Source organism: Bubalus bubalis, chromosome 6, assembly GCF_019923935.1.
Source record: "Bubalus bubalis isolate 160015118507 breed Murrah chromosome 6, NDDB_SH_1, whole genome shotgun sequence".
Taxonomy (NCBI): Eukaryota; Metazoa; Chordata; class Mammalia; order Artiodactyla; family Bovidae; genus Bubalus; species Bubalus bubalis.
In genome coordinates this window covers 19,687,348-19,710,456 of record NC_059162.1, presented here as the reverse complement: position 1 = coordinate 19,710,456, position 23,109 = coordinate 19,687,348, and the positions used below count along the sequence as shown (strand labels likewise).

The window sequence follows — 23,109 nt, the reverse complement described above, 5'->3', positions numbered from 1 at the left end:
TGCCTTCATCCATTCATATATTCAGTAGACATGTATTGGGCACCTACTCTGTGCCAGGCACTATTCTAGACGTCTGAGATATAAAAATGGATAAGAGGTCATCTTTGCCCTGATATGTTCAATCTTTGAGGAAGAACGAGTAAACAGACTGACGTAATACAAGATGGTAGGAGTAATAGTGGCTATTTTCTGGTACATAAAGGATAAACAAAGACCCCCAAAAACTACAATACAGGGTTCTCTTGTTTCAGGAAGCTTGAAATCTAATTCATAGATCAAATTCAAGGGAGGTGATCCCTCTCTTGACCTATGCCTTGGTGAGTCAGGCTAAGAGGCAATCCAAGCATTTGAAGTTTGTCTACTTTCACTATAAAAAAAAAAGATGAATAACCCAGCAGGTGGCAGCAGGGAAACAATTATTTTACATCTTGATGAGGGACGAGTAGAAAGCAGAGGTAAATGCTTGGGATTATGTTCTGGACGGTCAGGTACTAGGTTCCCTTTCAAAGACCCAGAAGACATTCGGATAGAGAATAACTAAGCCCATGTTGGGGGCTGCAATACCCAGGATTTTAACCCCATTCATTTTCATTTATTCATTCCACAAATAATTATTGAGCCCTTACTATGTACAGAGTTACATCATGGGAGGAGCTGGAGATACAAGAATAAAACAGTCCTTACTCTCTGGCAGTTTAGTCTGTTCAGAGATAGGTCTTCATATTTCCTATCAAGGTTCAGAATCTCCAGGGTATTTTATTAAAACTGAGCGGGGTTAGTACGAAGATCAGACTAGAAAGGGGAATTTCTCTGAGTCTCAGTGACCTTTGGAGAGGTAACAGAGAGGCCAAGGGCTCGGATCACAGGAAGACTGTTGTTGTTTCTGATCGTCTTCCGTGGCCTTTTAGACAGGACTTCATTCGTTTATTTATCAAATATTTACTCAGCTCCATCACTGTGCCCAGCACTGCGCTTGAGGCAAAGTGTGGATCTGTTTCGAATGTCATTCAAAGGAAGGCAAGACACGCACGCTTGTTAAATAAAACAAGGCAGTAAAGTCGGAAGAATACTTGGTGGCATGTGATGTTTTGTGATACTTAACTGTTTAACGTCTTTGACTAGACACCAGCGCTTCAGTCGGGAGGTCTTCCTGGGCTCTGAATGCCAGCCCGGCATACTCTTTTCTAGAGCTCAGACTTCTCGATTTAGTCCCGTCTGAGACTCCCTTGTATTTTGACTCACCAAGCCACCGTAGACAGAGCCGCACTGTCTTCCTTCCTTGGATATGCCAAGGCGCGAGGGACCCGTGTCATGTGACCAGACTCAGCCTCCTGATTGGCTTGCCTCCTCTCAGGGCCTCCCTCCTCCCCCATTGGATGGGGTGGCCGCTGAGAAGAAAGTTGGGCGCATGCGCGATGCCAGGATTTCCTTGGCCACCGGGAGCGAAGCTGTGGGGTTGGGCGATAAACAGGCTGTGGCTAGGGAGAAGGGGGAGGGGAGTTCGCTCCGCAGGGACTTCTCATTCCCCACCTTTTTCTTTTAGGTGTGGTTTGATCCAGACGCAGTTTCCCGGCAGCCGCTTGAGCTTACTGTGTTGTGAAAGGGGAAAGTAACTCCTGCGGAAAGAGCTTAAAGTTGCTAAAACGGTGCGAGACAAGAATTGTCCCCCATGCCATCCTAATGGTTCCGCCCTGAGTTGGTCCCGGAGCCGGTGCGGCGTATCTGAGAGAGGCCCCGGAGGGGGCGGGGAGGTGGCTCGCAGAACGCGGGTTCTGTGAAGATACGTGGGGAAGATTCGACTCCGAGAAGAGGAAGAGCGCGATAGAAAAAGAGACGCCGCTGAGGGGGAGGGGGCTGCCAAGATGGCGTCTGCCTCCTCTGGGCCGTCGGCGGTAGGGTTTTCATCCGCGGATTCCGGCGTCCCTCCCTGCACCTCGGCCTCAGGTAATCAGGGCGTGGCGTGGGCTGGGGGCTGATGACTGTGCGATGGCAGGAAGAGCGAGACCCAGGAAGGGCACCTGTAGCTGAGTATGTTTGAGGCGTTGCCGGTAAGGAGGACCGAGAACTAGGGTTTCATGTAGCTTTCAGAGCAAGCAGAGGGAATGTGAGGAAAGGATGGATTTGATTGAGAAAAGGGAAGCTGTCAGAAACACTGGCTGTCTTCAAGGAGACCGAGTTGAGGACTTTGAAGGAGTAGGGTCAGAAAAGGATGGAGATTGACGGTGGGAGTAGGGAGGAAAGAGAAAGGGAATCGAAGGGAGCAGAGAAAGAGTAAATAGAGGCTTAGACTCCACGTTGATTGTGGGGTTAATTGGACAAAAACGTGGAAGAGAAACCATGGGACCTAAAAGGTATGGAATCGTTATGGGATGCTTTCCAATGCTGGGGCGTTAGGGGATTGGGGATTTTGTTGGGGGTGGGAGTGAGTTATTGGAGGCTCCTGAGAGCCTCCCCCTAATGCGTCATTCCATCTCACTTCGTGCCTCCCCTCCCCCCAAAACGCGCGCGCTCGCTCGGACAGATACACCTACACGTTTTATCAAACATTCTCCTCTGGAGACTCCCATCTCTTGACTGCCCAGCTTTGGGAAGGAATGGGAAGTTTTTGAAGAGAGCCTGAGGTATGTGGAAAAGCAGGGTTTAAAAGACACTGAAAACATGGAGAAGGCGGAACGATGGAGTCTCGAATTGCAGTAGAAGTTGAGGGAGGTGATGCAGGAAATTAGGCTTGAAAAGGATAGGGTGGGGATGGTTCTAAGTGCTGTGTAGGAATATTGCATAATAGGAAGTGGACTGGAAGAATGCTTAGGCACGAAATTGGCACTTGGAGAAGGGAGCCAGGGAATCTAGCTCAAAGTAGTTAGAAACTGTTGAAGATTGAGGGAGGGCTAAGGAGCCCACAGGAAAGGCAACAGATTGCGTGTAGGAGGGGAAAATGTGTGGTGTTGGGATGTATGTTGGAGGAGGGAGTGGAGTTTGAGTCAGAAACTGTTCTAGAGCTTCCATCAGAAATGTCTGGGGTTCCACGGTGACTGTTACCTATACACTGGGAACAGGAGAGGCCGCCAGATGATGGATGCTCTACCCGAGACTTTGACACTTGCTTAATCCTGGGATTGCATCCTACTCGTTTTGAGTTGACTAAATAGAGGGTTCCACCTTTTCCTGTTCAGTTCAGGTGAACACATACTTGGTCATAAATATCTTCTTCACAAACTGGAGTTTTGTTTATGTACAGTCTATTTTTAGTTTCTTGAGAGGTGTTTTTTTGCCTTTCCTATAAAAGATTAGTGGGCCAGAACAACTCCTGTTACATTCTAAGTGTGAAGAAGGATAAAATTAAAATGAAAGTTTTTAAATACAGTAGCTTCTTAATTTAAAACCTCTTTTTCCTCTCACCCGGTGGTGAAACAAGAATAGTTGTGTACAGTCTTTAAGCAGACTTCTTAACCATCAGGTCATGTATTAGAAACAGCTTAATCTTAAAAGCCTTGTATTTTTGTGTTTATATCCCAGAATTTGATTCAGCCTCTATCTCACGAAAATATTGTCCACATGGACAGATTTAGGAGTAAAAATATTTCTGTCATATAGTGATGTCTTCAGGTTTTTGCTCCTACTTCAGATAGTCCTACTAGTTTTAGGTGTCACTATTTGATACTTTTGTATGTTTTTATATTTTTTGTCAGATCTAAGACTAGCAGGAGGTTATTCAGATAGTGTAAATGTTTTTTGCTGTTGTGTTTTCACCAGAAAATAGAATAATAGATTGCAGTCAATTTTACAGCTTCTTGGCTTTATTGTGTTCATATGTGAGGTCAAGATACAAAAATGGCTACAAGTTTTTTAAAAAATGACTAAAAACAAATAGCTTTGGATTCCTTTTTTTTTTTTTAACTTTTTTTTTTCACCTTCTTTCTCTGTTTCTTTGGCAAATATTGAAACTGTTGGATTAAGAAATTCAGAAATATTCTCATAAATATTCCTGAAAGCATGGGATTATTGTGTACAGATACACCGTGTTGACTTCTTTTGCATATCTGTATGTTCACTTCTGTTTTGGCTTACTGAATTCAATAGAATATTTCATATTTCATTTCAAGGATATGTTTTTGAAGAGGATAAGGTGTTTGATTTAGATGCCAAAAAGGCTGTTGAGAATGTGTTTTGTGGTTGGAGGAGAGTGGTGCTCTATCTGGATACTACCAGGGGAATAAAGGCATTGGCAGGAATAAATTGGTTTATGGTCTCCTAAATTGTTAAATGCTAAAAGGCTAGCTTTGTAGAAATTCAAGGTAGGAGTGTGTGTGTTTGTGTTTTAATCATTCTAAAATCAACTTATTGTCCTTGGATGTTTAGCTGAACTCACTTAAATATTGGTGAAACTGAAATCCTAAAGGTAAGATTCTCTGGCAGTGTATACAAAACAAGAATGTTAGGATTCAGGGACAGATTGATGTTTTAGATAAGTCATTCATAACCTTTTAAGGTTCAAAATCTTTTGGCATTCAAATTAGAAAGGATGGGTAATTTAAAATAGTTCTTCCCTGCCAGTATTAAACCCCCGTCTATATTATTTAATCATTAAGCTGGAGCTGGTCTTTTATGCTGCTGACAGGTTAAATACAGGAGTTAAAGCAAACCATACACTCTAAGAGATGTTTGAGAGGTCTTTTCCCATTGGAGTAATTACCATGTTTGGATTAGTGGGAGGTGATTATAAATTAATGTCAATCTTACAGGAGCCATCATCATTTCCTTGTTCTTATACTTTGTTAATAAAAGGTGATGCAGTTTGCGCTCAGCTGTTCGATGTGTAAAGGAAATTTATTCCTTTTCTTCCTTTCTGTCCTAGCCTCATCATTTGGTCAGTGGTACCACTTAAAAAATAAAAGCACTGATGAGATGCTGTTGACAGTGCTGCCGTCTGCCACACTAGCGACAGTATAGAGAGCCTGTTCCCCTGTCTGCAGTTTGACTAGTTCATCAAGAATTTGAAAATAAGCCACCAAGTCTCCTTTTTACTACCAGAAAGGGAGTAAAGTTTCTATTTTGGCGACTTGATTTGAATTTGGTGGAGGAGTTAAAAAGTAAAGTTAGAGTATTAAAGTGTCCCTTGCTCCCCTAAAATAAGAGCTGTAATAAAATCCTGTGTGACTCCCCTAAGAAAAAGCACTTGAAACCTTAGAAAATCATGAACCTCTAGCTCCTTTTGCTTCAGACCAGAACATTTCTGAAATTGTCACACATTACCAAATGATTCTATCATGAGTACAGATGATTTGGAGGTAACATTTATAGCTCCTTTTCTGATTTTCCCTTAAACTGCCGAGGGAGACCCCAAAAAACACAGGAAAGAAACATTTTTGCCCAGAACTTTTGTAGTAGAGCCAGTCTCATCAGTCCTTGATTCTGGTGGCTTTGTCCTTCCCAGCAGAGCTCCACCAGTAAATGTATGCTGTGATCTGATAACTCCAAATGGTAGGAATTTCATTGAGGATTTTTTGTCTGTGTTCTTTGTGTACAGTGTAAGCCATTTGTAGACTGATCTCTTCCCCTTTAATTTTTCTATACTAGTGAAAAGTAAAGCAACTTAAGCCACATTATTGGGGGGAGAAACTGGAGTTTGGAACTGTAAAGACAGAACAGAATGCCATGTAATGAGAATATCAACAGGTATCCTTTTGGTTGATATTTTATAAGTAAGGAGAGATTTTTCTTTATGCTTTTTCCACAGAGGGCTTACACCCACATAGCCCTTCTTTTTAATTTTGTCACCTTGGTAGATTCTTCCAGAAAAGTGACATCAGAATGTCACTGTTTTTTAATTATCCATTTATTTCTGCCATGACTGCTCAAGCCCAGGGTCAAGTATAATTATATAGACTTAATAGGTATCTAGTATCTGTTATTAATTGGTAATGTGTACTTAGAAATTAGCCTTGAATATCAAAATACATATTATGTCTTGTTAATTTCTTTGTTAATTTCTGTGTGCTGTTCTGAGTTGATGTAAAACTTCTGATTAATAACTGTGCTCAAATATGTGCTACCTACTAGTTATTACATGTTTTATCAGCCTATTTTTTAAATAAAAATAATGGAAACTACAACTTGTGAACAACTTCACCAGGCCAAACTCAGGTAACTGGTGAGAAGTTCTGAGTTGGGGTTGGGGGGTATTTTACCCATTAAGCTGGATGTTTACTTTCCTAGAATTTTGGCATAGTCTTGCTTGACATGAAGAAAGCAAAAAGACCAACGTTGTCAGTTTGGTTTTTGTTTTTACTGAGTGTGTTCTCTTGATCAAGGATAGAAGTATACTTCAGGAAGTATGCCAATTTCTGATAGCCAGGCAGAGGGAATCTGTTTCTTTTGTGTTCTAAACCCCAGCCCATCATTCAGTCTCAAAGAGAGAGTGATTGGACTGATGGTGTTTCCTAGAGGAAACCCCTTCCTGGCTCATTTCCCCTCTTGCACTTCACTTCTCCACCCTTTCCTATCGAAAGAGACAGTTGTTTCATTTTTACATATGTGTTGATCCTGTTTTATTCATATCTCCTATGAACTGTTGTTTTAATGTTTTCTGTTTGAAGTGAAATTTTTTCCCTCAGCTCCTCCATCTTTTAAAACTTTGTCACTGATTATTTTTCTTTTTTCTCCTATTAAATAATCTGTTTATTTGTAATGGCTGTATGCAGAATATATTAATCTTTAAATATCTGATTCCCCAAAAGTCCCCTTATTGTTGGAGTCTGAAGAAGACTGGCAAAAAGAGAGAGAAGGGTAGATTCCTTATAGGCAATTAAGTGTATCTTACTCTTTGCTGTGTATTAAACTGAGCTTTATGGAGTTAACCTAGAATAAACACCATCTCAAAGGATCAGTAACATTGATGGGGAGTGAGCAAAGGATGCAGGAGAGAATGGGAAGAGTTGTTTTTTTTTAAGGATATATGAATAGCTTAATACTAGCTTTCCTTTAGCATGCCTGATAAACTTCAAGTTCTCATTGACAAGAATCTGTATAAAAGAAATGGTAGAGAAGTAACTTGGTCATATCTCTGTGATTTTCTTGCATTAGGGTCTGGGGGGTGATTGAAGTGCATTGTTGGGACAATTAATACTCACTGTGATATTATTTTGGAGAAGGCAATGGCACCCCACTCCAGTACTCTTGCCTGGAAAATCCCATGGATGGAGGAGCCTGGTGGGCTGCAGTCCACGAGGTCTAGAAAAGTCAGAACGACTGAGTGACTTCACTTTCACTTTTCACTTTCATGCATTGGAGAAGGAACTGGCAACCCACTCCAGTGTTCTTGCCTGGAGAATCCCAGGGATGGGGGAGCCTGGTGGACTGCTGTCTCTGGGGTCGCACAGAGTCGGACACGACTGACGCAACTTAGCAGTGATATTATTTAAGTTACTTTCTCAGTTCAGTGTATGTTCCAGGCCAGCAATACTGCTTTTTTTTTTTTTTTTTTTAAGATAGAACCAGGTTTGGAAATAGAATTGGGAGGTGGTGAACTGCTGGAAATCTTAACTGCTCCTTAGCTTTGGATTGGCTTATCCAAGAGACTCAGGTCTTTTAAAGAAGGACTCAGATATCCAACCTCCCACCCCCCAAATTTCAACCAGAATTTTAGTGCTAAGAGCTACATATTTGTGGACTGAGAATCATGAAATGTGGCTTATAGAACTAGAAGCAAAAGTTTATTAAAGGGAAATGTAGAGATATTTTAATTTAACCCTCTTATTTTCCAGATTAGAAAACTGAGGTTCAAAGACATTGTTAATAGTGGCAAAGACTTTGCATAAAGTCTGTATGTTATCACGATGAGTCTTAGTACATTTGTGATTCATTCCTTGCTACTTGGCTCTTAGCCGAGCCAGGTTGACCCTAGGACTGGTAGATCAATGAGTTTTGAGCTTTTGTTTCTAAGAGCATCCTTGCCTTTCAGACCTTTTTCTAGAAAATTCTAAAAATTGACACCTGCTAGGAACAAAATCCAACCAGTCCATCCTAAAGGAAATCAGTCCTGAATATTCATCGGAAGGACTGATGTTGAAGCTGAAACTCCAGTACTTTGGCCACCTGATGCGAAGAACTGACTCATTTGAAAAGACCCTGATGCTGGGAAAGATTGAAGGCAGGAGAAGGGGACGACAGAGGATGAGATGGTTGGATGGCATCACCGACTCAATGGACCTGAGTTAGAGTAAACTCTGGGAGTTGGTGATGGACAGGGAGGCCTGGTATGCTGTGGTTCATGGGGTCGCAAAGAGTCGGACACGACTGAGCGACTGAACTGAAGAAACAAAATTTAACTTTTCTCTAAGATGTGGCTTGATTTTCACGATTGACTTGGTTTAGTTCTTACTGAGGGTATGATAACAGTGCCTGGCCCCCACCACCCAACACTATCTCTTAGAGCTGTGTGTTCAGCAATGCTTCTCATTAGGCTGGCATTTCTGAGTATTTTCATTTGGATAACCTGTTATACCTCCTACATGCAGGGGTATAATTAAAGTGGCATTCAGTATTTCAGGTTAAAGAGGACTAGAGAGATTGTTTAAGATAGTCCAGCAAATAACTGTGTGATTTTGTTCAGGTTTTTGCTTTTTTAAAAAAATCTCTGGCTGTCAATATTATCAACCAAAACACCCCCTCAGAATTATCATTTTGCTTCCCAAAAGCCTGCTTGTCTCTTTCTGATTTCTATAGGAATTGACAGATTTATGTAGTAATATTGGTGGCTCATTAAGCTAAGTTTGTGGAATCTCTTCTTTATGACCTGTTCAGGCAAAACTTGTCTGAGGAATGCACATCCGGCCCAGTTCTAGCATCCTGAAATTATGTGTGTACTTCAAGCATTAAAGTCAGTTACAGGCTGCCTCTTAGTTTCTCATCTGGAAGATGATGTCATCTCATCTTTGACGGAAATGTTTCTGCTCTGAAAGCACTGGGAGAGGCTCTGGTATTAAGGCCAACTCTTGTTTTGTTCCACATGCTGAGGGGGGGTGGGGGAGGGGAATGACAACTCTTATTTTGGAGCTGTGTGCTGTCTGAAAATATCTCTGTTTTGATTATCTCCTCTTTTAAGGCCAGCTCATTTCTCCTCTAAAGTTTACCTTTTTCACACTTCGCAGAATTGTATTAATTTTCTTTTCTTCCTTTACATTTTCTCCTTGCTCTCATAGTAAGTCATAGCTGCCAGTGCTTTAGTAGCTGCAAACCAGTTTATGGAGAGTCCTAGTGATGTTTTTGCCAAGTGACTAGAAACCAGCCCCTTTGGTACCTTTTTCATTACAAACACAATTTAGGCTGGGACTAAGGACCAAAATGGAGTGCTTCCTTAAGACTATTCAGAGTTACTCAGAAAAATTTTCTGTGACATAGTGTGATGATTCAACTTTGTATTTTAGCAAGAATTGATTGGATTATTTCCTCTGGCACTTAACTGGCTGTTTCAGTTGTCTTGAAATTATTTTAGTAACATTAAAGATTTCTCAGCTAATTTTCATAATTTAGAGGCTAGATCTTTATTTTTCAAATATCCAGGAGATACCCTGAAATTAGGGATACCTGTTTTATGGGAGAATATTGGTACTCTAAAGGATATGAAAGATAAATTCTTCAGAGAGAACCTGTTAGCATATGCGCTGATACAGGTTTGTTTCAGGTTGTATGAGAATCTCAAAGTAATAATGGAGAATGGGAGTGAGTGTATAGGAGTCATGCTTTATCTGTAGCTTGCAACTGTCAGCAGCTTTCTAGACATCATCTTTCACATTTTTCCTTCTAGTCTATCTCTGTAGCAGCATAATATGTTGTAATGAGCTCAAGTTAATGTGTAGGGAGGGGATTGATGCTGATCTTTATGTGTGGAACTGTTGAGCACTAGTTTACTGGGGAAAATGGGTTATAAAACAACAATAAAGCCATTCCCACATATCTCTATAATTGTTAAATTGCCTGTTTGTTATAGAAATTTTATATAGATAAGGAAAAATAGAAACTTAAACTTAGAATATCACCTTAATCATACTATCCAATATAGTCATATTTTAACATTTTAGTCTATAATCTTGACATTTTTTATGTGTATAAATACATGTGACTATAGATAAGCGTTTTAGAAAAATTCTGTACTATATAATTATTTAGCTTTTTCCATTATACAGTTTATTGTGACAGCCTATCCATAAATGAACATAAAGATAATGGTTCTATACTATTCCATTTTATGACTATACCACAACTTATATCACCTATATTGTATATTTAGATTCTTTCTAGTAATAGTTGTTTTACATACAGTGCTGCAATAAATATATTTGTATATATGTCTTTATCCACTCGACCAATTATTTTCTTAGGATAAATTGTCACTTCTGGGACAAATGGTACATATTTGCTTTTAAGGCGTTTTGCTAGATATTACCAAATTGCCCTCACAAGTGGAAGACCCTCAAGTAAAATGTATACACATTCTTTTTTAAAGTGATAGAAGCCTGTGTGCAAGGAGCTTTATACCTGAATTTTTTTTTGCCAACCTGAAGTCATGCAATAGTGAAATTGTTTTGGTTACAAGTTTTGTGATCACTCCTGGAATTTTTTCTGCCAGAGCTGCTGCTTTTTTTTTTTTTTTGGCTTCTACCTAGAACTGCAGAAAATCTTCTCACATTTCACGGTACTGGGGATCAGGTCAGGTCCTGTTAATAATTTTAAACTTTAGAGATGTCATGTGAGTTTTTTAAAAATATGCTTGTTCTGTTGTAAGCAAGTAGAACCCCAGAAGTAAGTGATAATTTTCTGTTTTTCCTCATTTAGGTCTCCACATTCTGTGCTGTGGGGTCAGCCGTAAGAGAGGTAGATCTGATGTGTATCTGTGCTGAAGAAGCTTGAGCTCCTTACAGTTACTAGCAGAGGACTCCTCTTCCCCATAACAATTGCAATTTTTTTTTTTTAAGTAGTGTGCATGGCCTTTTGAGAAGGCTGTGAATGTCCTGCAAAGATTATTTGACTTTAGCTTCCATTTCCCTCTACCCTCTCCAAAAAAATGCTACCTTAACATAGCAGGTTCTTTTCTCACAGTTCCACAATATAAGATGAATCCATTGACTATCTTTTGTCTCCCTCAAAGTCTTCCCATAACTCCATTTCCTTTTGTTTCAGTAAATGTGTCTCTCTTTTCCCTTTCTGTTGTACTTCTCATTTCCCCTGACCCTTCTCATCCTGTAGATGGGGTTTTATAATTCACAATGATAATAATAATTGCTAGTATTTACAGAGCATTTATTACATATTAAGTGCTATATAGGATTTATTTAATTCTCATAACTATCCTATGATGTACATGTTGTTATATCTCCATTTTATGGATGACGTAACCAAGGCCTAGAGAGTTCCAACCAACTTGTCAAGGTTATCTAGTTAGTAAATGTAGATCTAGTATTCAAACCTAGCCAACTTAGGTGTACTGATTTCAGAGCCCACATTCCTGCCCACAATACCTTACTGCTCTCTCACTAATCTAAAAGTCTGTGTGTGAACTAACTTGACTTTAAACCAGATTAAATATTTGTTGTTCAACAAAGAATAGTGCAGAGGGGAACTTCCCCTTCTGATTTGTGCTGTCAAAATTCTGAGCTCCTCCATGTGTAATACCTGGAGTTATTGATCATTCTTTCAGAAAATATTTTAGAAGTTAATGTGGATTTTTGCCAAGGATTGGTAAGTGATTGTACAGTCAATTTCTAAGATCATTAAAACAACAAGAGTGCCTATCAGATGCCCTCTTTTTGTCATTGCAGATTCAGTGATCATAACTCTTATGCTTTTAATCAGATAGAGTCTGGTCCCACTGACACCAAAAAGAAAACTCTTAATCTGAGAAGAATTAAAAACTTTATCTCTGTTAAAGTTGTTCATGTATTTTTGTGAAGAAAAGAGGTACTTTGTACTGCTAGTGAGGACCTTAACATCTGTGAAATTGCTCTGTCAAGTATCAGTTTTGAAAGGCAGCCTCTGCTCCTCTAGAACACTGGCATTGTCTGTTTGAAAACAAGTATAGTCTCACTGAAAGAAAAGAAAGGTACTTTCCTGCTGTTTTTGCCGGTGACATTGATGACCGTTGCTGGAGGAGCAGAGTAGTGGCATTGTTAATTCCATTGAGAGGAACCAAGGGAGGACTCTTTATCCTCATATCAATGAAAGTGGGAAGGGGAAACCTCAGGGGAAGAAAATATGTGTTCATACTGTCCATTAGCAGTTGTAAGATTTATTTAGTCTGTAAAAGCATTCTTGTTCCTTTGGTGCTTTCCTTTCCCCCTTAGACTCTTGAGTGGCCAGGAAATTGAAAACAAAATATGGTTTAGAAGAAGGAGAGTTGAACTGGGGGATTAGGAATGTGAATTCCAATTCTGTCTCTATCACCACCTTTGCTCTTTAATTTTGAGCCCATCCCTTATGCTCTGTTTATTTACTTATAATAGATTAAAATACATCTTACTATTAAGAATTGGGCTTCCCTTGTGGCTCAGCTGGTAAAGAATCTGCCTGCAATGCAGGAGACCTGAGTTCAATCCCTAGGCTGGGAAGATCCCCTAGAGAAGGGAAGGGCTACCCACTTCAGTATTCTGGCCTGGAGAATTCCAAGGACTGTATAGTCCATGGGGTCCCAAAGAATCAGACACAACTGAGCAACTTTCACATTAAGAATAGGTTAAAATCTCAAAGGCCCTTGTTGAATGATTTTTTAATATAAGTTGTTACTGATTGGTTAGCTTAAATGGGCATATAGGTTCATATGTGGCTGAAGGGACTGAGTTCTCAACTTGTTCTATTTAAAAATCAATTTTCATTAATATCTATAGATCTCAGCCAGATTGAGCCTGCCTTGGTCAGAATTTTTTAAAAATCCCTGAAGTGAATACATCCTTGTTTCTCTGAGTCTTTTGTTTGTTTAGTTAGTAGTGGACAACAAGCCAGTCTTTATTAGTAAATATGTAATTGAGTACAGTTTTACACATTGGTCCTTGTTTATGTTCTCTAGATCTTTTTACATTTTCATCTTTTCCACAGAGGAACTGGTACTTGATGAAATCACCACGATTGGCTCTGCATCATATATTGACCCACTTAGAATTAAGCTGTTTATACAGTTATTTTTCTGACACAACCTGTTTGTCATGGCTTTATTTTTTGCTGCCAGTGGAGCAACATTAGCCTTTTGTTTAGAATTCTTCTTGGTCCAGGGCCTATTAATAAGTAGGAACTACATGACCATGAAGGAAACAAACAAACATGAAGGAAACGTTTTTCCCTGAGGAGGAGGAAGTTTACCATTGGAACTCAGTAGTAGTTATTGTTCAGTCGCTCAGTTGTCTCCGACTCTTTGCAACCTCATGGACTGCAGCGCACCAGTCTTCCGTGTCCTTCACCATCTCCTAGAGATTGCTTAAACTCACGTCCATTGAGTCAGTGATGCCATCCAGCCATCTCATCCTCTGTTGTCCCCTTCTCCTCCTGCCTTCAATCTTTCCCAGCATCAGGGTCTTTTCCAGTGAGTCAGCTCTTTGCATCAGGTAGCCAAAGTACAGGAGCTTCAGCATCAGTCCTTCCAATGAATATTCAGGATTGATTTTCTTTAGGATTGACTGGTTTGATCTCCTTACAGTCCAAGGAACTCCGAAGAGTCTTCTCCAGCACCACAGTTCGAAAGCATCAATTTTTCAGCGCTCAGCCTCTCATGTCCGTACATGACTACTGGAAAAACCATAGCTTTGACTAGACAGACCTTTGTCTGCAAAGTGATGTCTCTGCTTTTTAATATGTTGCCAAGGTTTGTCATAGCTTTTCTTCCATGGAGCAAACGTCTTTTAATTTCATGGCTACAGTCACTGTCCGCAGTGATTTTGAAGCCCAAGAAAAGAAAAGTCTGTCACTGTTTTCCACTGTTTCCCCACCTATTTGCCATGAAGTGATGGGACCGGATGCCATGATTTTAGTTTTTTTAATATTAAATTTTAAGCCAGCTTTTTCACTCTCTCTCACCTTCAAGAGGCTCTCTAGTTCTTCTTTGCTTTCTGCCGTAAGGGTGGTGTCACCTTCACATCTGTGGTTATTGATATTTCTCCTTGCAGTCTTGATTCCTGCTTGTGATTCATCCAGCCTGGCATTTCGCATGATGTGCTCTGCATAGAAGTTAAATAAACAGGGTGACAACGGATACTTCCTTGACGCACTCCTTTCCCAGTTTTGAACCAGTCTCTTCCATGTTTGATTCTAATTTTTGCTTCTTGACCTGCAGTTTCTTCACCCAAAAAAAGGATGCTATATATGGATTGTGGGTATGGATTATAAGATGATAGTTTATACTTATCAGAGTATTTTTTACACAGATGCTAGAAAGAAAACTTTCTGTTGACTGATACTCTAATCTTATCCTAATTTAGGGATAAATCTCATTCTCCTTAAACATTGGCTGAGTGGGTGTTGCCATTGCTGAGTTGGTATTCTTTTCTCTTCTTACTGTTTCCAATCCCCCACCCCCTCCATCTCCCATCTCCGCGTTCCTCTGTTTCTGCTGCTGTTCCTTCTGAAGAGAAAGCTTGATTAAGAAGAGGTGAACAGGTACAGTGCTGGTGACTCTTCGGTCTCAGTGGGCGTTTGCTCATTGGCATGAGCCAAGTGACCCAATCCATCAAGCCTTAGCAGTGGTACTTTGTTCCCTAAAATGTTACTCTGCTGTTCATTGGGTTTCTTTTCTACCAAGCTGGATGTTATAGCAACATTGATATGATTCTCTTCTTTTCCTATCCATTCTTTGGTAGTTTGTGGGAGTTCTGACCTGTACCCTAGGAGCAAAACTTAAGACAAGGAAGAGAATGAGTCTTGGTTCCTGATTCTCCTCCCTGTTGTTACTTGTTTTGATTATTATTTTTAAGTAATTTTTATTTGTGGCTGCACTAGGTTTTTGTCCCTGCACACTGGCTTTCTCTGGTTGCCGTGAGCAGAGGCTACTCCTACGGGCTTCTCACTGTAGTGGCTTCTCTCGTTGCTGAGCACAGATTCTAGGTGCATGGGCTTAGTAGTTGTGGCTTACGGGCTTACATGCCGTTCGGGATGTGGGATCTTCCCAGACTAGGGATCAAACCAGTGTCCGCTGTATTGCATGATGGATTCTTAACCACTGGACCCCAATCCTATTATTATTCAGACCCCAGTATCCTTCCCACTGCCTCAGCTGTAGTGTTTTGAGGATTAATCCAAGTTTTGCAGTTGTAGATAGCTAAGTAATTGGCACCATGTTCCACTGAATTAAGTCCTCCCACCCTCATTCTGGGTACTTTGCAAGAGTGTAGCAGCCCTGGAGCTATGTGTTTATGAGATAAAACTAGGAAAGGTAGCAAGGTAGAACTTTTTAGGGAGTAAGAAGGCCCCAGACTAGCACTCTGCCTTGAATTCACTTACCTGCTTTTTTGGTTCATTGTTGAACTTGGTCCAGTGACTCCTTACATGAAGAGGTTGTTCTGTTCTAGGAGAAACTGTCAGTCTAGGATTGGACATTGGCTCTTGGTTCTGTCAGATCCCTCCAAACCCCTTCCTTTGGGGTAAAAGAGGAAGAATAAGCCAAGTACTGACCAAGGAGTCCAGAATCAGTGTTGTTTTCTCAACTGAAAGAATGCGGATTTCTTCATTGAGAATCACTAATTCTACTGTAGTGTGTATACTTGCACAAGGGTTTGTTGGGAATATGGGGAGGCTAAGGGTTTGGGGAGCAGCCAAGAACTTTGAGGTGCGTCTAGGTAATTGAACATTAAAGCTTCCTGAGGGCCCAACTTTGCTCTTCCATAGAACTCACATATGACAACATATTTGTGTAGCACATCACAGTCCATGAAGTACTTTGATTTAGTTTATCTCATCTAATCTTTACATAAACCTTCTAATATAGATTCTTCTTTTTTAGTTATTAATAGAGAATAATTTGCCTGATGTAACAGGGATTTGAGGACTTCCCTTGTGGCTCAGTCTGCCTGCAGTGTGGGAGATCCGGGTTTGATCCCTGGGTTGGGAATATCCCCTGGAGATGGGAATGGCAACCCACTCCAGTATTCTTGCCGTGAGAATTCCATGGACAGAGGAGCCCTGAGGGTTTGACTAATTTTTTGTTAGTGAGTGCCTTAAATTTTACAGTTAAGTTAGCAGTTTTAATCTTGAATCTGAGTTGTGCTGACTTATTGTTCCTTGGAAGCTTTAGCTTACGGTTCCAGTCCTAGGTTCCAGGTCTTTCTCCTACCTGAACTTGACCTGATGAAGATGAAGCATCCTGCAAGAAACATAGATTTTTGGGCTTTGCTGTTTTTCTAATTTTCTGGGTCATTTTGTGCAGCACATCTTCCTAACAGCTAGATGACATTTTTCTTACCTCCTTTTTTGGAAAGAGGAATGAAAACTATCTGTTCCCCATAATTTTGCTACTCTGACTTATTAAGGAAATTTTGCTGCTCTGCTTATTGGTACCAGAAATGCTTTTACCATTAAACCTTACATATGGATCAGAACTGAGATTTTCTTACTCAGCTACTAACTTATGTTATTGAGGATTCGTCCCATTTGGATTCTTCTTTCTTTTTTTTCATTTATTTAAGTTATTATTTACTTGGCCGCATCAGGTCTTAGCTGCACGACACTGGATCTGTGTTGCATCACGCGAGCTCTTTGGTTGTGACACGTGGACTCTCTTGTTGTGTGGGTGCTCAGTAGTTGGCAGTACACGGGCTTAGTTGTTCCGTGGCGTGTGGCATCTTCGTTACCCAGTCAAACCTGCATCCTCTGCTGTGGAAGGTGGAATCTTAACCACTGGACCATCAGGGAAGTTCCTGGATTCTTTTAAATTTTCTTTAATGTGGCTAATCTTTATTCTCTTTGAATTCTTGAACTAGATCAAAGTAATATATCAGTAGTCTTTGAAGAAAAAAGACCAACAGTTTTCAATATGAAGGGGAGAAAGGTCTGTCTGCCTGAATGATTATGTGTCTCACTGCCATAGTGATCATGGGTGAAGTCTTTAGGATGGCATACCCTTAAGAACTGACTTAACCTTAAGAAAAAAAAGATTTAACCTTTTGGAGTAGTTTTCTGTGGATAGTGGTCTTTTAGTTACTTTCTAAACATATTCTTGAAATCTTTTCTATATTTAAACTGATAAAAGTCATAAATAATATTTAACTACACACATATCTTACACATCTCCACTGATTAAATATTTAGTAAGTAAACAACAAATTCCTGTTGCATTTACAGCAGGATCAAGATGAAGATGTAAGGATATAGATCAGGTTTTGCCTACACTGAATGCTTTTTCATTTTTTCATCATTGCATTTTCCCATCCATAGCTTCTTCATCTCTACAGACCAACTCTTTTTTTAATTGAAGGATAGTTGATTGACAATATTATTTTAATTTTAGGTATACAGTTAATTATTCAATATTTTTATAAACTATACCCCATTTAAAATTACTACATAGTAACGGCTATATTTCCTTATGCTGCACAATATATCCTTGCTTGCTTATTTATTTGCTTATTTATTTTATATGTAATAGTTTGTGTCTCTTACCCCTACCCCAGCTTGCCCTTGTGCCCTTTTCACTTCCCACTGGTAACCACTAGTTCTCTGTGAATCTGTTTTTGTTATATATATTTGTTTTAGTTTTTAGATTTCACCTAGCAGTGATAACACAAAGTGTGTGTTTTTCTCTGAATTATTTCACTAAGCATAATACTGTAGGGCCATCCACATTGTTGCAGATGGCAAGATTTCATTCTTTTCTATGACTGAGTGGTATTCTATTGCATACAGATACACACACATGCACACACACAAACACCCACAGCTGCTTTATTCATTGATATGTTGATGAACACTTAGGTGCTTCCATATCTTGGCTGTTGTAAATAAAGCTTCTGTAGATCAACTCTTTACCTTTTTTTCTGAAATAATTAGTAGAAGTGCAAAGCACCATAGATATGCTCTAAAGCTTCTTACCCTTTTAGCTCTACAGGGAACATTATTAGTCAAGTCTAGGCTGTCCACTAACTCTGGTATCTCTTATGCCTTTTCTCTTTCAACCATGGTATCAAATGAGACACTTAGGGCTCTGATGGTTAAATGTATCAAGAACAGATGTATTTCCTAGAGAAAATATGAGCACTTGGATAAGCAAAAGGAACTAGAAGAAGGCTGGAATATATATAAGGGCTCTATGAGTATGGACGAGGAAAAGGAAGGGACATTTAAAATCCCTGTCCAAAAGGATCTGGTATCACTCACTGAGGCAGGAACCCATTGTCAGATTTAGTTTGACTCAAATCCTGTTTCACTGAGCTTGATAGAGATCATGCGAGTGTGTGTACATGTTTATAGTTATGTTTGTTTATTTTTTTTTTTAAACAGCATCTGGAATCAAGAGACCCACGGCATCTGAGGTGAGTTTTATATACTGATACACAGTGGTTCTAAAACCTTAATTCTGGGATAGAAGGATACCCGTTTATGACATCCTTATTTCCCCCCTACTGGGGTCTTGAAATCTATTGATAGGTATGGTTCTCACATCTCTCTGGTAGGCTAGTGGTTATACAACTCTACTTATGTCACAGTTTATTATGAATATTAACAACAGCTCAGATTTATTGAGTATTTTTATTTTTTAAATTTATTTCTCTGCATCAGTCTTAGTTGTCGCATGTGGGATTTAGTTCTCTGACCAGAAATGGAACCTGGGCCCCCTGCATTGGGAGCACAGAATCTTAGCCACTGAACCACCAGGGAAGTCACTATTAAGCATTTTTAAATGTACCAAATGTAGTGTTCAGTTCAGTCGCTCAGGCGTGTCCAAACTTGGCAACCCCATGAACTGCAGCACGCCAGGCCTCCCTGTCCATCACCAACACCCAGAGTTTACCCAAACTCATGTCCATCGAGTCAGTGATGCCATCCAACCATCTCATCCTCTGTCGTTCCCTTCTCCTCCCGTCTTCGATCTTTCCCAGCATCAGGGTCTTTTCAAATGAGTCAGTCTTCGCATCAGGTGGCCAAAATATTGGAGTTTCAACTTCAACATCAGTCCTTCCAACGAACACATGGGACTGATTTCCTTTAGGATGGACTGGTTGGATCTCCTTGCAGTCTAAGGGACTCTCAAGAGTCGTCTTCAACACCACAGTTTAAAAGCATCAATTCTTCAATGCTTAGCTTTCTTTATAGTCCAACTCTCACATCCATACATGACCGCTGGAAAAACCGTGGCCTTGACTAGATGGACCTCTGTTGACAAAGTAGTGTCTCTGCTTTTTAATATGCTGTCTAGGTTGGACATAACTTTCCTTCCAAGGAGTAAGCGTCTTTTAATTTCATGGCTGCAGTCACCATCTACAGTGATTTTGGAGCCCCCAAAAATAAAAGGTCAGCCACTGTTTCCCCATCTATTTGCCATGGAGTAATAGGACCGGATCCCATGATCTTAGTTTTCTGAATGTTGAGCTTTAAGCCAACTTTTTCACTCTCCACTTTCATCAAGAGGCTTTTGAGTTCCTCTTCACTTTCTCTCATAAGGGTGGTATCATCCGCATATCTGAGGTTATTGATATTTCTCCTGGCAATCTTGATTCCAGCTTGTGCTTCTTCCAGCCCAGCATTTCTCATGATGTACTCTGCATATAAGTTAAATAAGCAGGGTGACAATATACAGCCTTGACATACTCCTTTTCCTATTTGGAACCAGTCTCTTGTTCCATGTCCAGTTCTAACTGTTGCTTCCTGACCTGCATACAGGTTTCTCAAAAGGCAGGACAGGTGGTCTGGTATTCCCATCTCTTTCAGAATTTTCCACAGTTTATTATGATCCACACAGTCAAAGGCTTTGGCAGAATTAGATGTTTTTCTGTAACTCTCCTGCTTTTTCGATGATGCAGAGGATGTTGGCAATTTGATTTCTGGTTCCTCTGCCTTCTCTAAAACCAGCTTGAACATCAGGAAATTCACGGTTCACATATTGCTGAAGCCTGGCTTGGAGAATTTTGAGCATTACTTTACTAGCGTGTGAGATGAGTGCAATTGTGTGGTAGTTTGAGCATTCTTTGGCATTGCCTTTCTTTGGGATTGGAGTGAAAAACTGACCTTTTCTAGTCCTGTGGCCACTGCTGAGTTTTCCAGATTTGCTGACATATTGAATGTAGCACTTTCACAGCATCATCTTTTAGGATTTGAAATAGCTCAACTGTAATTCCATCACCTCCACTAGCTTTGTTCGCAGTGATACTTCCTAAGGCCTACTTGACTTTGCATTCCCGGATGTCTGGCTCTAGGTGAGTGATCATACAATTGTGATTATCTTGGTCATGAAGATCTTTTTTGTACAGTTCTTCTGTGTATTCTTACCACCTCTTCTTAATATCTTCTGCTTCTGTTAGGTCTATACCATTTCTGTCCTTTATCAAGCCCATCTTTGCATGAAATGTTCCCTTGGTATCTCTAATTTTCTTGAAGAGATCTCTAGTCTTTCCTATTCTATTGTTTTCCTCTATTTCTTTGCATTGATCGCTGAGGAAGGCTTTCTTATCTCTCCTTGCTATTCTTTGGAACTCTGCATTCAAATGGGTATATCTTTCCTTTTCTCCTTTGCTTTTTCCTCTCTTCTTTTCACAGCTATTTGTAAGGCCTCCTCGTACAGCCATTTTGCATTTTTTGCATTTCTTTTTTTGAGGATGGTCTTGATCCCTGTCTCCTGTACAATGTCATGAACCTCGATCCATAGTTAATCAGGCACTCTATTAGATCTAGTGCCTTAAACCTATTTCTCACTTCCACTGTATAATCATAAGGGATTTGATTTAGGTCATACCTGAATGGTCTAGAGGTTTTCCCCGCTTTCTTCAATTTAAGTCTGAATTTGACAATAAGGAGTTCATGATCTGAGCCACAGTCAGCTCCCTATCTTGTTTTTGTTGACTTTATAGAGCTTCTCCATCTTTGGCTGCAAGGAATATAATCAATCTGATTTCAGTGTTGACCATCTGGTGATGTCCATGTGTAGAATCTTCTCTTGTGTTGTTGGAAAGAGGGTGTTTGCTATGACTAGTGCGTTCTCTTGGCAAAACTCTATTAGCCTTTGCCCTGCTTCATTCTGTATTCCAAAGCCAAATTCGCCTGTTACTTCAGGTGTTTCATGACTTCCTACTTTTGCATTCTAGTCCCCTATAATGAAAAGGACATCTTTTTTGGGTGTTAGTTCTAAAAGGTCTTGTAGGTCTTCATAGAACCATTCAACTTCAGCTTGTTCAGCATTACTGGTTGGGGCATAGACTTGGATTACTGAGATATTGAATGGTTTGCCTTGGAAACGAACAGAGATCATTCTGTCATTTTTTAGATTGCATGTAAGTACTGCATTTCGGACTCTTTTGTTGACTATGATGGCTACTTCATTTCTTCTAAGGGATTCCTGCCTGCAGTAGTAGATATAATGGTCATCTGAGTTAAATTCACCCATTCCAGTTCATCTTAGTTCGTTGATTCCTAGAATGGCAACGTTCACTCTTGCCGTCTCCTGTTTGACGACTTCCAATTTCCCTTGATTCATGGACCTAACATTCCAGGTTCCTATGCAGTATTGCTCTTTACAGCATCAGACCTTGCTTCTATGACTAGTCACATCCACAGTTGGGTGTTGTTTTTGCTTTGGCTCTATCCCTTCATTCTTTCTGGAGTTATTTCTCCACTGATCTCCAGTAGCATATTTTGGGCACCTAGCGACCTGGGGAGTTCATCTTCCAGTGTCCTATCTTTTTGCCTTTTCATACTGTTCATGTATGTAGTGTACCAAAATGTAAATAATGTATCTAAGTTGGTATTCTTATTTAATCCTGCAAAGAACCTCTATTAGGGTAGCTACGGTTGTTATCCATGTTTTTTAGATGAAGAAAGTGAGGATTAGTGGTTCTTTAGCTTGCCCAAGGTCTCATAATTAATAATATGGCATTAAGAAGGATAGGATTCAAAGCCAGTCTGACACTAAAACTCACTCTATTGTTTTGTTGTTATACCTCCTGATTGCATAGCTTCAGTGAATATGGCAAACTTATTTTAACCATACTGAAGCTGTTGATTTCCTGTATTTCTTTTTTGTGCAGAGTATGTTGTATTTGTTTAATTTTCTTCTCATGATGTGTTTCCCAGCTCTCTCTTTACTTCTTGCATCTCTCCTGGGGTTTGTGACGGGGCGGAATGTGGACCCTTTTGGCATAGAAGTTTAGGCTTTTCTCTCAGAACATCTTCCGGGGTCTGTCAGGTTATTTATTGAGGGTTTTCTCCACTAAGGGCCTTAGTAAGAATAGTAGAACTTAAATATCAGGTCCTAAAACGGTAACCTGCTATTTCCAATAGTCTTTTTGCCTTTTGGCTTTATTAACTGAATGAATATTGGCATCATGAAGAATACTTTCGTGTCTATTGTGCTGGCATCTTGGCTGTGGAGAATAGCCTTCTAGTTTCTACTCCACTGGTTTTATTTCTTCCTTTTTTCCGAGGCTGTCATGTGAGTAGAAAACAAAGCCATATCATATTCTCAGGAATCTCTTTGAGGCAGGGAGGCCCTTTTCTTAGAGAATTTGTCTCATTACCTCAGCCTTTTAATATCTGGACTCAAAGTACTTGTATTTGCCAGTGGCTAGTTCATTTCTGCTAGTGAAGTCAGTTTGAGCAAATAGTATTCAGGTTGGGTTGAAAGTAATTTTGAAAGGAGTAATTTTGAGGAGGAGTAATTTTGAAAGGAATCTGGGTCTGTGAAGCTCTATTTCTGTCTTGCTTTTTTGTACTGGGGGTCTCTCCTTTTTCCTGGGGGTGCTATTAATATCTCCTACTTCCCCTGTTTCTGCTTTTCTTCAATGATAATCATTTTAATTTTCTTTGTCATTTTTCTGAGGACCACAGGTGAAATATGTATCCTTTGGAGTGCTTTTAGTCAGTTGTAATTCTTTGGGTTTCCCTGGTGGCTTAGAGGTTAAAGTGTCTGCCTGCAATGCGGGAGACCTGGGT

General features: G+C 40.0%; 1 protein-coding gene across 6 annotated transcripts in view; it reads left to right on the top strand.

The window, feature by feature from the left end:
* Positions 1-1,413: 1,413 nt before the first annotated feature.
* Positions 1,414-23,109, top strand: part of PIP5K1A (phosphatidylinositol-4-phosphate 5-kinase type 1 alpha) — a 39,358-nt gene continuing 17,662 nt past the window's right edge. The window contains exons 1-3 of one of the 6 annotated variants that reach the window (XM_025287865.3): positions 1,414-1,944; positions 10,834-10,872; positions 18,469-18,500. In XM_025287865.3, the coding sequence (XP_025143650.2) occupies positions 1,863-1,944; positions 10,834-10,872; positions 18,469-18,500 (153 nt within the window). In that variant the 5' untranslated portion in view covers positions 1,414-1,862. The other 5 variants (XM_025287867.3, XM_025287863.3, XM_025287864.3 and 2 more) reach the window with 5 other exon arrangements.